Here is a 15981-nt window from a genome sequence, read left to right as displayed (position 1 = left end):
TTTGGTCTCTAAGAACTTTACTTTGTCCACAGCCATTTCTTAAAATGGCATTTCTTCAACTTAGCTCATTTCTTAAAATGGCAATTAATCCACTGGTCCAGGGGTCAGCAGACATTTCTCCACAAAGTCAGACTGTGAACGTTTTAGGCTTTAGGGCCATGCAGAGTCTGTTGTGAATTTGCATCTCTGCCATTGCGGTGCAAAGGGAGCTACAGACAACACGAAGGTGAGCGGGAGTGCCTGGGATCCAGCTGGACAGTGTTTCAAAAACCAGGCCCTGGGCCTGTAAGCGGTCGTTTGCCCGCTAGTTCACGTGTGGTCCCTGAAGAACACTGTGCTCTCTGTGTTCCCGGCACCATGGGAGTACTCAGGCCACAGGCCCGTGTTGACTGAATTAGTGGGTAGGACGGCGGCGAGGGCCAGAGGTGGGAGACATGAACCAATGCACTGAACTGTACACACCCCTCACCCCTGCATTTCCGCGACTTAGGAAAAGGTCAAGGTTAATGACGAATGTTTCCAGGTAGAAACCACGTGATAACATATGCCAAAACACCCTAAAAGTGTAAAATGCCCCATTTTATGCTTGTAAAGAATGACCTTTGCCTAGTACGCGAGTCCTAGCTCCCATCCTTGCCACGAGAAGGTGAGCTGGTCCCATTTCAATGGCAGTTTTGCCAGATGGCAGCCGTTCAAGCACTTTGTGAAGTATTCTTACGTGAGTCAGTCTCTCGCCAACCTCCTCTCTTATCCGCACGGTGTGTGTTTGTCTCCAGATGCTGAGCACGGCGCTCGCCATGTACGTTGTGTACAGCACCTACAATAGTCTGCTGCAGAAACAAGGACTTCCTCTCGCCAACCAGGTTGCCAGCTGGGCGATATTAGGTGAGCGGACAGTCGGACCGAGTGAGGTGACTACATCAAGTCCTAGTTCCAAGTGACCCATTTACATCTTTTATTATTATTATTATTATTACTGCTATTCTTATTCTTATAATTATTATTGAAAAACATAGTTTTGTTTCAGGAAAATAATAATAATCAGCTATTATTTCTATCTCTTGCTGGCACTTGACCAAGAAAATTAGAACTTTTATGAACATTCATGTATTTATAAGAATTACTTGTTAAAATATGTATGACCTGATAATAAATCTGTACATTTATTAACATCTGATGAAAATCTAAGTGTCTCCAGAATAGAAAATTATATTTTGTTTTCCCCCTCCCATGCAAATAATAAGCCATCCCTACAGAGACACTCTTAAGACCATCAAGTATCTTTCTCACTGAAATGTCTCCCTAGACTTGGCGTTCATTTGTAAAAGTTCACTGGTGCCATCTCTGTCGTGATGGCTACGAAATGATGTTCTAGCTGTAGCATTCCTGCCGCATTTACGGAAAGACTTGACATTCTGCCATAAGAGTCCTCCTTCACTCATTCATTCATTCATTCATTCATTCATCTATTTGTGATGGTGGACTCATGAGCTCCTGTTTTTTCAAAGATTTATAATTCATCACTGTTGATACTTTGGTGTTCCAACTGTCCCAGACTTGGTCAGAGAGAGCCCCTGGAGGCTAGCTGGTAAATAGGCCCCCCAATTTTTTAAGCACTTTTTTATCTTCTGGCATTAAGAAGATGTATACTTTATAAGCCTTACTTTATATCCTCCCTGCTATGGTGTATGATTCTTTTTGCGTGCTGTTAAATTTGGTCTGCTGTTATTTTGTGGAGCATGTATACATCTGTCTTCGTTGTTCTGTTGAAGGGGACGTTGTTCTACAGTTTCTTTCTCATGGTGGCCTCTGGCTTTGGTGGCAGGGTGATGCAGGCCTCCCAGAATCATTTCGGAATTGTTCTCTACTATTCAGTTCTTCTTGGAAGAGTTTGAGAAGGATTGGCATTAATTGTTTTTTATTTCTTTTAAAGATTCTTTTTTTTTAAAGATTTTATTTATTTACTTTTAGAGAGAGAAGGGAGAGAGAGAGAGAGAGACATCAGTGTGCAGTTGCTGGGGGCCATGGCCTGCAACCTAGGCATGTACCCTGACTGGGAATCGAACCTGCGATGCCTGGTTCACAGCCCACGCTCAATCCACTGAGCTACGCCAGCCAGGGCTAAAGATTCTTTTATTTATTTTTTAGGGAGAGGGGAAAGGAGGGAGAAAGAGAGGAAGGGAAACATCAATGTGCGAGAGAAACATCGATCTGTTGCCTCTCGCGTGCCCACATCTAGGGATCCGGCCTGCAAACCAGGCATGTGCCCTGGTCAGAAATCGAACCTGTGACTTTTTGGTTTGCAGGATGTTGCTCAGTCCACTTAGCCATACCAGCCAGGGTGGCATTAACTATTTTTTAAATGTTTGGTAGAATTCACCAATGGAGCCATCTGGTCTCAGGCTGTTCTGTGTTGGGAGGTTTGTGATTACTGATTCAATCTCCATATTTATTATTAGTGTGTTCAGATTTTTTAATTTCTTACTGATTCAGCCTTGGTAGGTTGTGTGTTTCCAGGAATGCACCCATTTATTTTGGGTTGTCCAGCATGGTGGCATGTGATTGTTCAGTTGTCTCTTGGGACCCTGTGTATTGCTGTAATACAAGAGATACACAGAATTAGGTTGTTTACTTGAGATCTTTCTGTTATCTTGGTGCATGCATTTATCACTGTAAACTTCCCTTTCAGAGCTGCTTCCACAGAATCCCACAGGTTTGGGTATATTGGGTTTCTACTTTTGTTTTGAGAGTTTTTAAAAATTTCTCCTGATTTCTTCAATGACCCAGGGACTCTTCAGGAGTGTGTTATTTAATGTCTACACATTTGTAGATTTTCCAGCTTTCCTCATGTTGTGATTTCTAGCTTTATAACACTGTCATCAGTGAAGGTACTTGGTGTGATTTTAGCAGTCACCTTAAATTTGCTAGGACTTGGTTTGTGGCCTGTCGTACGAGCGCTCTGTCCTGGAGAGCGCTGCAGGCGCCTCTGAGAAGAGCGTGTGTTCTGTGGCTGTGGGTGGAGTGTTCTCTGGGTGATCTTTCGGCATGTGGTTGAGTCTAATGTTTCCTCGGGGGTTTTCTCTCTGGGTAATCTGTCCATTGCTGCAAGTGGTGTATTCAAGTCTCCTCCTCCTACTGTTGTATCGTTTGTTTTTCCCTTCAGATCTGTTAGCATTTGCTTAATATATTTTGGTGCATATGTATGTATGATTGTTGTATCTTACTGATTGACCCCTTTATCATTACATAATGCCCTTCTTTGTACCTTTTTACCATTCTTGGCTTATAATCTGTTTTATTTGATCAAACTCTCGCTGCCTTTTGCTTTCTTTGGTTTTCACTTGCAAGGACCATCTCTTTCCATCCTTTACTTTGAGCCTATGTATGTCCTCAGATCTGAAGTGGGTCTCCTCCTGTAGGCTGGACATACAGTATTTTAAACACGCTATTTCCTCCCTGGGATCAGGAGATCTGGGCACGAGAGGATGCCTACCGCATGGTACAAGGCCTGAAATCGTTGACTCGCAGGTAGGCCAGCAGTGTTTCCAGAGGCCTCCTGCAGGCGCTGTTTCATCAGCGCTAGCTCCGATGAGCATTTTTCCCAACATGCTCCGACCCACAAGTAGGTTCTGTGCTATGAAGCTGGTCCTGACTTTCGTCATTCAGAATGGAGACTCTTATTTCTCTTCTAGCATCTCATCAGTCCTTTAGACAAAAGTATAAAACGAGGATAGAAAATACAGTTTTACAGAAGAGGTCTCATTTGAACTGGGTTTTAAAGTAAGAAATATTATGTTATTTCTTTGTGTTAAAACATGTATCATTAGAACCACATATCTGAAAATATTAGAAGCTGTTTGTGGCAAGGGTATTATACATATAACTTGCATGGTCTTAAATTTTGCAGTGACTTGACTTGGAGTGAGAGTGTCTTCACATTTAACTTAGTAGATGCTGACTAGTAACAGTAACAGCAGCTAACAGTTACCAAGCACCCACGGTGCCCAGGGCACTGTGCTCAGAGAGCGTTGTGTAGGTGAAGTTGCTTCAAACCTCACCCACCACCTTTCTATGCTATCTCTGCTCCACAGATGGAAGTGCTGCTTACATGTTAATGAACTTGCCCCAAAGTCAAACACTTAATAAGTGGTTCCAGCAGGATTCCACCCCTCACCGCCGCCCCCCCCCCATCACCTGTCTCCCTTTTTGGGAGAACTGAACACCAGGTGCACGGCCATCCTAACTAGTGGATTAGGGAGCCGCGTGCATTTCCATTCCCCTCCCCCTCACCTGTCCTTCTCTCCCTGAAGTGCCTGCTTTCTTACGCTGCAGGGAACGATTGCCCCGTTTGTCAGGATGCTCCCCATTACAACTCTCAGTCTCTGACTTCCTAAGGAGCGCACTGCAGCTCTCAGCGGAGGTTTTGCTGTGGGAAAGCTTGGAGGAGGCAGGGGTTAGGGAAAAAACGAATTTCTGAGGAGTGAGTGGTTTTTGAACTAAATGCCTAAGTAAGAGAAGAGTTGATGAAACTTGAATAACACTTTTTATTATTTATATGAGGACATAAGTGACCCATTTAGGAGTTAATATTACAGTGAGTGAGGCTGAATATAAGTTGAGAAGATCTGAGCCCATATCTGGTTAAAACAATGAAATGTAATTTTAATTAAGACTATGAAATTGGGAGTTTCTTGCAGAAATAATGAGAGCGAATATAGCCTTCTGCTAAACAATCGGGGGCACTTGGGACTGTGGATTGTTTAGAGCTGGGGGAGACCCACCAATGCCAGGTGCCTCGGACTGACCTCCCCGCCTGCCTGTCTGTCTCCTCGCAGCCTCCTCCTTCGTCCTGCCCCTGCTGAGCCCCAGGGGCCTCCCAGAGCGGTTGTTCAGCATACTCCTCTCCTGGATGTCGACCTACCTCCTCCTGAGCACGGGGTACGCGCTGTTTTTAACATTTCGTTTGCAGTAGCGAGTTTTAAAGGACGTATTGACATTTCTCCATAAGTATTTAACCTCTGGAAATGAAAATGTTGTGTAAATCTTGAGGACTAAATCATAAATATTTTCTGTTCTATAAGAACTGTATAACTTGAATCATAATCTTCAGTTTTTTATCTTATTCTTTTCTCATAATTACCTATTGTCTTTGTCTTTGTGTTTATTTCATGAAGTTGCTAAAATGTCATTTTATTTCAGTATTAGAAAATTCTGATTATGAAGGTATTTTAAGTCTAAAACAATGGCTCAGAAGTGTTAGAAATGCACGAGAAATAGGGGCAGGAGGAACCAAGTGATCTGATCCAAGTGCCTTTATTTGATCCGTGAAGGGAGGCAAGGGTGGGGTTTTTAAAAGAAAAAGCACGGGCTTTGTGAGGGGCTAGGGGAGGCGTTAGTCTCTTGTACTTCCAGGCGGGGGCCTCAGGGTTCCGGGATGCGAGCCGGGACAGCGCGTCAGGCCAAGGGCCGGGCTGTTCCCAGGCACAGGAGGGTCAGTCAGTCTGACCACCGGCCGTGGTGGCTGGTGCCAGGTGTCTGTCTGTTGTGGGAGGTGGGGGAGAGTTTCGATGGAGCCTCGGGCTGCCAGGCAAGTCAGGACAACTGAGTCATGGGCAGTCCGGCGGGTGGAAAACTGGCCCGACTGGGTCTTAGCAGGCTGGCGGGTTGGGGAGCTGACCTGACCCTTTCAAGAAGAATTTTAGGTTTTGTTGCATTTCTTTTATGCTTTGATTTATTCATTCTTCTTTGAATTTAAAATTTTCCTTTTATTTTCTCTCTTACCTATATCCTAGTCCAAATATTCCTTTTGATTCAGAAGACTTGTAGCCTATTTTCCCAAAGTCAGAGGATGCATTTTTAAGATTGAAATTTTCTCGCAGAAGAAAAACAAAAACCAGCAGCTGACTTGGTGTGGGCCCTGAAGCGTTCCCTGAACTCAGTGAAACAGTGACATGTGTCCTCCTGTCCCCTTAGAGGAAGAAAATGCTTCACTCTTCCTGAGTTTCACCTCGTCCGTACTTGAATCCCTATGAGGGTGAGAGATGCACATTGTGACAGACACCAAACAGAACGGACAAACGAGTACCCGCTGCTCGTAGTTCGGCCCAAAGGGAGGATTTGGTTTTAATCAGACTAAACCTAGGGGCTGACCATGGTGCTGCCAGCGGATCATTCCCACGTTGGATCACTTTGTAAAGCTACTTTGGGTCCAGGACTTGGGTTCCCTTTCAGAAATAGAGGGATGTTCTCAAATCTGCATGGTGGACCCTCACATGCCAGGAGTTCCTAGACTCCCCAGGTGGGAGACGATCCAGTGGGTGCGAAACCTCCTTCTCTGACCGGAGCTCCCCACTCCTCCGGTCCTTTCCTCTCTCTCTGCGCACACCAGTCCGGGCACCCAGCAGCGAAGAGGTCGTAGGAGCCACGTGCACAGTGCACCAGTTACCTAATAATAAGGCCTTCGGGTGGGCTTGCTTTCTGACTCAGAATTTTGCAAGTCCAAATAAAACTTGAAGCCTATCGGCTTATTCTTCTTACTCAAGAGCGACAAATGTAACGAGACCTTAAAACTCTTTACCATTTTCCACTTATTGGTGAAATTATAGAATAAATAATTTACTTATGATCAGAATCTATCAGTGTATACATGTATATATGAGTTAGAACATGCAGAGTTTTCAGTCTAGATGAGAAATCTGAATGTAAAACCATTTCTATTCTAACCCGGCATTTTGGGATGACACGTAAGTTTCATTAAGAGACCTCACCCAGAGGTTGCCTTGGGAAGTCGGTGTTCGAGATAGCTCAGAAATGTGTGCATATTCTACGCAGTCACTTCGTAAGTTTTAAAGCACTAGATAGATTTAAAGGAACGTGTAATAGATTAAAAAATACAAGTAAACGTAAACATGGATCTGGTTTGCTGGATTAAAAGTTAAGAAAGGAGGGGAAAATCGATGATTAAAGTTGAATTTTGAGTGAAAAAGTATTTCATAATGTAGAGTGAGCTAGTCACATAGCTAACATGAGGGATAAACATTTTAGTGTTTTAAGTGATCAATTTAATTGTCATCACAGATACCAAAACAGATTATACTAAGTACATTTGATTTATTTTAAGAAAATATAAAAAGTGAAAACTCACACCTAAAATCAGAATACTGAGTGTGACCTTACTGAATTATTAGTAAATATATTTTCAGCATTAGAAAGTGTATTTACTTTTGCAAAAACATTCAACAGAGGCAGCCCAAAACGGCACAGTCCAATAATTCCAATTAATACATTTTTTCATTATTGTCAAATGAGTTTTGCAAAACATAGTCCACATGTCATCATTTCACGTCACTGCCTTAGGCAGCCTGGCGGGTTCTCTGTGGAAACCAGTGCATGGTCAGAATTATAGGATATTTTAAAGAAATGCAGTTTTATTACTTTACAGCAATACAGTTAAGTAATCCTAAACTCTTACTAACAATGCATCCTTGATTTTATGAACAAACAAGATTTATTTTTAATTATTTTTATGCAAATAGAAGCTATTGCAATACTTGAAAACAGGTCTAAGTCGGTTAAAATTTCCCTCTGACGTTTTGTTTGTATCATCCCTACGCACGCTATAATACAAAACTAATGCCTTTTCAGCCCTGTTCCATCTGCACAGAGACCGGACTAGGAGATGCCACTTCAGTGTCGTTTTATTATGGACACCGTGAGCCCACAATGCCAGTTTACTGGTGTTCCAGTTTATTAGTTCAGATATGCAGACTTTATACACAAGATACTAATTGTCTGAGGAAATAAAGTCCCATGGGAAGGTTGTCTTCATTGGATTTATTCATCTGCATCTTACAAAAGGAAGTAATCATGGTTTATAGTTCTTGAGAGGAAAGAAGTCTGTAGCACAATTTCTAGAACTCTGGAATTTAGGTTTTTGTGTACTGGGGAAGAATAAATGCACACGTAACTGCCACTATGTAAAAGTGCAGAGTCCTCTTTTCCTTGGAGGCTGCACCTTCTGGATTCCGCTCCTCAGCAGTCGTTTTCTCTCACACCCGGGCCCGGGCCTGAGCACTAGACAGACCTCCGGGCGGCACGAGGACGGCCCCCCAGGCGGGCCAGAGAGGCCTAAGCCGCTGCAGAGCAAGCTCCTCATTGCACAGGGTCAGGCAATTACAGAATGCAGCAGGGACGTGGCTGTGAGTCCAGCTGTGAGTCGTGTGGCGTAAATCGTGAGCGGAGGAAGGGTTACAGCAGGGGGGCTACACTGGTGCCTTCGAGGACTCAGAGGGGACTTGAGCCCGGGTTTAAAGAGTGGCTAGGGTACAGGTGTTCCAAATCTTTGTCGTTCAACTATTTTTTAAAAAGCATTGTAAAAATAGCATAATTACATTTTGGAGGTAGGGATAAAAGGGAAAATCATTTATTACTCCTGCTCCTCCTGTCAATGCTCTGGTATGTTTCCTTCCAGTCTTACTCTGTATTTGTCTTTTTCACATACTATTGATCATAGTTCATAGGCAATTTTGCAACTTTTTTTTTCCATTTAACATGATTTTAGAAACATTTTCCCATGGGGCTCATAGGCTTCCTAACCATTTCAATGTATATTTAATATTCTGTGATGGGGTTGCCCCTTGATTTACCTAGCCATTCCTCTATTTTTTATCATTTTTTTATTTCCACTTTTTATCATAAATAGTATTTTGAATTATGTTTCATGCATAAGCTTTCTCCGTTGGATCGCTTTGTTCGCGTCTCTAGTGCAGTGCAGGCCGGCTGTAGAGCCTGGGCCGTGGGGTCGTTGATGACTCTTGTCCTCAGAGCAGTGCCAGTTGACACCCGCCCGATGGCCGGCTCGGGGCCCTGCCGCAGCACAGTCTGCACGGTGTTTGGTGTTCGCGTTGTAAAACAGGAATACCAAGTGCTGTTTTAAACAGGTCAGAAACGCTATCGCTTTGTATGACTTTCTGCGCTTGTCAACCTGATGATATTTTCTCATGAGTGCATTGTCTCTCCATCCTTGGGCATTCTGAATCTTTTTTTTTTTTAATCAGTTCACTAGTTTCAGTTCTTTTTTTTTTTTTTTAAGATTTATTATTTATTTATTTTTAGAGAGGGAAGGGAGGGAGAAAGAGAGAGAGAGAGAAACATCAATGTGCGGTTGCTGGGGGCCGTGGCCTGCAACCCAGGAATGTGCCCTGACTGGGAATCGAACCTGTGATGCTTTGGTTCGCAGCCCGCGCTCAATCCACTGAGCTACGCCAGCTAGGGCTTGCATTCTGAATCTTATATCACAAGTGATTGTGTTGCTTTCTCAAACCTAAACCTTTCCTTCTGCCCGGTCTTGAGTGTTTTCATTTTGTGACCTACAGTAGAGTTTAAAGCATTTTGTTTCTTTTCTTTCTTGAGTTAGGGAAATGGAACCATATGGAAGGAATACAGTTTAACATTTGAAAAAGTTGGAAGAGAAATAGAGGTTTTTGGGTTTGGGTTGGTTTGTTTGACTGTTTTGTAACTTCCAGCTGGGTAAGTAACTCACTCACTCAACCAAGGCCTGTGAGCTGGGCCTGCGGCTTGGCCGGACTGACACCGAGATCGGACAGAACCGCAGGGAGTGCACCAGAGGGAACAGGATGAAACGGGATTAAACTGGGCGGTGCGCACTGCCTGGAGTGTTTGGGGGATTACAGAGGTGGGACCCTTGCCCCAGACGGAGGCGGAAAGGACGAGAAAGGCTTCTGTCACTGGGTTAGGGCCCGAGCACGTCTCCTTAGTCCACGTCACACCCCAGCGCAGACAGAGGTGTGTGCTCCACACCCCTCTGCGGAGAGGAGGTGGCTTCTGTCCCTCCCTGCAGGCCACAGGACTGCGGCACTCGGCACTCACTCGTGTGGGGATTGTAGTGCGGAGTCCAGTTACATTCCCAGGGAGTTTCTGGAGGTGACAGCACTGGGTTGCAGTGTATGACTGTTTTTGAGATTCTCAATGCACGGTGTTTGATCGCCTCCCAGAAGGTGTTTTCTGCCTATACGGAAACGGAAACGGTGAGGTTTCTCCTTTCAGCACACTGTTGTCATTTTTTTTAAACTTTCGATAAATATGATAAGCGAATATAGTATCTCCCTATGGTTTTAATTTCTGTATTGGTTATCAGTAAGGTCAAACATAATTTTTTGTATCTATTGGCTCTTTTTCTGTTGTTTTTGAGAGTTTTATGTTCCTGTATGGCAGCCACTTTTTAAAAAGTTTGGGACCCTTGTTGTTTTGGTGCTCGTAGTGATGATTTTAACTTGGGAGCTGCCCTCTTACCTTCGCCGTAATACTTTCTTTCTGTGTGTTGTCATCTACTTCATGTGTTACTTTTAAGTATCTCTACTATCTTAAACACATCATGATCTCAAGACCTTATACATCTCAAAAAAATGGTGTTGGAGTTGATATTTAAATGTTACTTTTCTTTCCTCCTTTCTTCTTCTGGAAAGCATAGAAAATTTAAATTTTGTGATATTGTGCCTTAGAAGTATTATCAGGATTGTTTTAATTTTGAAAAAGCCCTCTCAGTGTAAATTTGCCTTTTAATTTGTTTATGTTTTTCCCTTTCATTTCTGCCTTCCCACTTTCACCCCACCCCCATGCTCCCCATAGGTATGAAGCTCTCTTCCCATTGGTGTTGTCGTGTTTGATGTTTGTCTGGATACACATGGAACAAGAAAGCCTACAACAATCTGGTGTTGCCTGTAAGCCGAAGGTAGCTTGTCAAAATTTACTTGAGAATATTAAAATATTCTCCATTCCATAAGGAAGCTGCATTGTTATTTCATTAAAACTTCTACTTAAAATTTTATGCTATTTAAATCATTAGTAATTCAGTTAATAATTAAGCTAAACAGTTTGTGGGGAATTTTTCAACTTACAACAGAAAAGCACAATTTATTGTTTTATAGGCATTGTACGGGATGGGCATTTCTTAGAAATGGTTTGAGAGCCGCTGCTGTAGAAAAGGTCACTGCAGGTGAAGGACTGGAGGAGAAGGAGTGCTCTCCACTTTACTTTCCTCTATGTTTACATCTGAGAATATTTATGTTGTCACAGGTCAGTTAGTGAACGTGATTATAAGGCGACATTTCTGTCCTCTGTGTTGTCACCCAAATCCAAAGTGCTTGTCCTGTCACCTCGGCGACTGTGGCCTCAGAGCAGGTCGCGGCCTGTCCGGTCGCCACGGCGTGACCCCGAAAGCCAGTCCGGTGGAAGCATGCCTTCGTTACCCCGAGACAGAGTTAAGTGGGTGTCTCCTGCCTTTGTTTCAGGGCCAAGGTCATCATGAGAAACTGGTGATAGACTATTTACAGTTGTATTGAGGTCAGATAAGATGAACAGAAAAACTCTTTCATAATTGATCTGTCCTTAACTGGTTCCAGTTGAGTTTAAAGAGAGTAATTGATAATTTGGAATAATGTATTTCGATAAAAAGAAACTTTATTGAAGTATATTGAGTAATTACTGGTTTTTAATGTTCACTCCTGGAATATTGAAAGAATATATTTTGATCAGATTTAAATAAGTGGTCAGACTGTCCTCAATATTAAATATTAAAAACTTTAACATTAAATAAATATTAAAAACTTTAATATTAAATTTAAAAGTAAGGTTCATCAGGTCATTTTTTAAGTTTTATATTTTAACTGAAAACAGGTCTTCCTTTTTCTAGAAAAGAGCATTAAAGCGCCCTAAGAACTCACTGAACACTTGAATCACACAGGGAGAGGGTGTGGGGACAGTCTCCCTTTAAACTTACCCATGACATTTGGGGGTGGGGGTGGTTCAAGCAAGAGTGCACCCATCTTGGAATTGAGTGACTTTCTATTTTACCAAAGACAGAAATATTTTGCTTTTTTATAAAGAGGAAAGGATTCTCTACAAATAGAACTAGCAGAAGAACAAAGAAACAGATGAATATTCAGATTCATCGTGCTTTTTAGTCTCCTGCCATACCTGGGTTTGAGAAGGTCGGGACCCTCCAAGAGGTCAGGCCTTAGGAAACTGAAGAATGATGCGGGGATTTAAAAGTGAGGCACTTATATAGACTGAGAAAAAGCTCAACTCCCACTTCAGTGTCTCATTAGCAGCACATTTTATTTTTTGGCAGACTTGATCAAGGTGTGATGAAGCTGTAGGAGAAGACGCACTGCTGACTTTGTGGTGGTTAACACACACAAGGTGTCTTTCCAGCAGTTGTAGCATAGACGGGAGGCTGCCTTCGGGGGCAGGCGCGCGTGAGCTGCCAGCACACACACCCTCGTGCTTCTGTTGCCCGCAGGTCAGCAGCCTCCGGTTCTGTGGCAGCGCGGACGTGGCCCAGTGTCGGCAGCTCCGTCTGGACGACATCCGCAGGGCCTTTTTCCTCGTATCCTTCGTGCGGCCTCCCCCCTCGTGGAGTAGGAGCACGGGGAAGGGGTTTCTGCCCGTCACCTAGTAGCGAGTGGTGTTTCCTCGGAGGACATGTAACCCCCCCCCAACCGTAATTTTCTCATAGTTCACATTTGTAAAAAACTTTGAAACTACTGAAAAGCATAAAGAATGATATAAATAACGACATAAATATATATGTATGTTTCTACCATCCAGAATATTAACAGTTAGTATTTCGTCATGCATGTCATACTTTAAAAAAAAAAATTAGAACGTTTCAGCTAAAGCCAGAGTCTCAGCTCCCGGCACCTGCCTGGTCACCCTCGCCCGGAAGAGACCGCTGCCGGGGGTTCGGGTTGCGCCCTTCGTGTGTGTGAACGTACCCTGCACCCCTGCCGCAGCGGCTGCGTCACAGGGCGTGGGTCACTTCTCAGGGGCACCGTGTGGGAGTTGTCGGAACTAGCAGTTTGAGAGACGGTGAGGCAGAGCGAAGTCTCTCTCCGGGAAGGCTGGCCGACCCGCTTTGAGCACTCACAGGCAGGTGTCCCCCTTGGACCTAGCAGGTGCGGGAGCGGACCCTGCAGGGCCGGAAAATGAGTGAGCCCGTGCCCTGCCCTGCCTCTGGCTTTCCCTCTCCGTGTTACCGTCTCACTCTCTTGTTTTGCAGGCTCCCTCCACTCAGCATATATGAATAGAATGCTTCTTTCCTTGAACCCTGCATCCCCCTAGATGGTCACTTCATCTTGTCTTTTCTGTTTCTTTCCAAGCTCCTTGAAAGAAACATCTGTACCTGCTGCTGGGGTGTCCTCCCCGTTCGTGCACTAGGGTGTACCCTCAGGCCCGGCAGGGTGCCGGAGCACGGCGGCGTGGCACAGGTTAGCGCTCTGAGTGTTTGTCAGGCGTCTCTGCGCAGGCTGTCCTCTCAGCGGGGGCAGGGCTCCCCGAGGGCACGCGCTCTAGTCTGTTCAGTCTCACTTAACCACTCGATGCCGTTCCCCTCCACTGATTTCTCGCTCCCTTTTCCCTTGGCTTCCAGGACGTGACCCAGGTTCTCTTCGTAGCTTTTCATATCGTCTCTGGTCTCCTTCACTTAAACTCACTCTTCCTTTGTCTGACCTTGAACGATGCTCTTCCCCAAGCTCCATCATCAGCCCTGTCCTTCTGCTGTGCCTGGATAGCGTCCTCCTCTCCCCAACTTTGACCGCTGCTCCTGTGAACACAGCTCTGAGGTCTGTTACTTTCCCAGCCTTGACCCCTCTCCTGACCTCCAGAGCCATACTTCCAGCATTCTGCTAGGTGTCACCGGATCTGTGTCCCACGCTGACTAATAACCGTCCCCCTTTCCAGCATTGCTCTCTGGCAGGCCTCACTGCTACCTGCATTGCCACGGTCCCCACCACCCAAGCCATTCAGCTCACTATCATTTTTAATGGCTCCTTGTCCGGTTCGGAAGTCCCACTGGCTCTCCTCATTCTCCATGTCCACTCCCACCGTTCCGTTCAGCCTTCGCTGTCCCTGCCGTGGACCGCTGCAGTGGCTTCCTCATTGGACTCCCTGCCTCTTAATTATCCGTCTCTCCGCTGCAGATAACGCTGTCACTGGTACTATTTCTGTAGCATTCACCTAAAATGTTTGCTAGCTCTTCTTGGTCTCCACAATGACGTTCAAGGCTTTTAATAAATTTGCCACCAGTCTATATGTCCTGCTTCATCATCTTTCGGTGAATATTCTTCAACGAACCCTGAGCTTTTATCACATCTATTTACAATTCCTGAGTATGTCATTCACTTCCCCACTGTTTATCTTACAGCGCCTCTCACACGCTTCTGCCCGTCAGCACAGTCTCAGTCACCATCTGGGCTCTTGGAGACTGTGCACACTCTTAGTGCCAAGCCCCGCCTCTGACAAACACCCGCCAGTGAGTGTTGGTTGGGTAGTTGGTTGGTTGAATGGATGAAACCATGGGTACATTTAAGGCTCAAGTCACCACCTGGAATACCACTATTTCAGTGAAAGTTGTCATGGTTCATACTTCCTCTCTAGTGCTTCACACCACTTTTGCGTATGTGTCTGTAAGAGTAAAATAGCTAGCGTTTATCAAGCCCTTTCATGGGCCAGGCACTGTGTAAGTACTTTACTAGCAGTGAGTTCTCGGCCACCAATAGGCTTCATAGCTACTTTTTATTTCTGTACTAATACAAATGGAAATTCAGGAAGTGTCAAAAAGACAGTCACCGTTTTCTCGTGTCTCAGTCTCTACTGAGTTACTGTAAAACACGATACCGTAGTTCTTCGTGTGGGGGCAGACAGCAAGCACGTGTGAACTGAAAGTGTCTACCACGCGAACTGGGCCCACTTTCTCCGTTTGCAGAAATCACTAGCGGCCAACTCCAGGTACATCATTATGTCAGAGAGTGGGGGGCAGTAGTCTTCCCGAAGTTACCGGTGGCAAGTGCGGATGACCTCCCAGGCCTCATTGTTCTTAGGACCTTGCTTCCTCAGCCAGGTTCTCTCCAGATGCATTTCCAAGGAGATAAATGGGGCATTCATTTATAGCAGTTTATGGTCAGACGTACAAGTCAGAAAGCAAATCACCCTCATAGCAGAGTAGGCATATCTTTTCTAAGTGAAAAAGAAGTTTATATAAATTCTGTCCTGTTTTGGCATTTCCTTAACTCTTTAGGTTTTCTTCTTAGTGACAGCATTTTTTGGAACTGGAAATATAGCTTCTATTAACAGGTAATTTTAAATAAAAACAGTGTATGTATGTATGTATGTATGTATGTATATCTCTCCAAAAAGTAATGCAATTGGGATTTTTGTACTTGTTTTTTGTTTTGTGTTGGTTTTTTATTTATTTATTTTTAGAGAGGGAAGGGAGGGAGATAGAGAGAGAAACATCAATGTGCGGTTGCTGGGGTTCATGGCCTGCAACCCAGGCATGTACTCTGACTGGGAATCAGACCTGCTACACTTTGGTTCGCAGCCCATGCTCAATCCACTGAGCTACGTCAGCCAGGGCTCTGTACTTGTTTTTTATTCTGAAGGATTTATTTTGGAGATTGGTATGTATTGGCACATATACACCTACCTCTTCATTTTATTTATTCTTTAATTATTTTTTTTTATTCTCACCCAAGAGCATGCTTAGATGGGGAGGGAGGAAGAGGAAGAGGAAGAGAAACATCGATCGGTTGCTCTGGTACATGCCTATAAAACACAGACATGCGCCCTGACCAGGAATCGAACTGCAACCTTTGGGTTTATGGGACAACGCTCCAACCAACTTGAGCCACACCAGCCAGGGCTTACCTCATTCATTTTAGTTGCTTTATAATGTTCCTTGATACAATGTACGCTTTGTGTTTTGGTAAATATAGATTTCAGGAAATTCATGTAAACATCCCTTTTATGAGACATTCTCTTTAAGTTAGTGTGAATTCTAAAATTTTTTCTTTATGTTGCTTCCTTAGCTTTGATCTTGCCTCTGTCTACTGTTTTCTGACCGTGTTCAATCCTTTCATTATGGGAGCTCTGATGTTGTGGAAGGTCAGTTTCCTTATTTTCTTA

The 15981-nt window shown here is 44.2% G+C and overlaps 1 protein-coding gene across 7 annotated transcripts in view; it reads left to right on the top strand.

Moving 5' to 3' along the window:
* Nucleotides 1–15981, top strand: part of PIGN (phosphatidylinositol glycan anchor biosynthesis class N) — a 76282-nt gene that overhangs the window by 44988 nt on the left and 15313 nt on the right. For 3 of the 7 annotated variants that reach the window (XM_045850199.1, XM_045850197.1, XM_045850198.1), the window contains exons 21-26: nucleotides 777–885; nucleotides 4836–4938; nucleotides 10648–10750; nucleotides 12320–12406; nucleotides 15095–15150; nucleotides 15885–15960. In XM_045850199.1, the coding sequence (XP_045706155.1) occupies nucleotides 777–885; nucleotides 4836–4938; nucleotides 10648–10750; nucleotides 12320–12406; nucleotides 15095–15150; nucleotides 15885–15960 (534 nt within the window). The remainder of the gene's footprint in view (nucleotides 1–776; nucleotides 886–4835; nucleotides 4939–10647; nucleotides 10751–12319; nucleotides 12407–15094; nucleotides 15151–15884; nucleotides 15961–15981) is intronic. The other 4 variants (XM_045850200.1, XM_045850201.1, XM_045850202.1 and 1 more) reach the window with 2 other exon arrangements.

The sequence above is a fragment of the Phyllostomus hastatus genome, unplaced genomic scaffold (genome assembly GCF_019186645.2).
Source record: "Phyllostomus hastatus isolate PE091 unplaced genomic scaffold, TTU_PhHast_1.1 phas_contig_80, whole genome shotgun sequence".
Lineage (NCBI taxonomy): Eukaryota > Metazoa > Chordata > Mammalia > Chiroptera > Phyllostomidae > Phyllostomus > Phyllostomus hastatus.
Note: the sequence above shows the minus strand (reverse complement) of the source record. Positions and strands in the feature narration are given on the sequence as shown.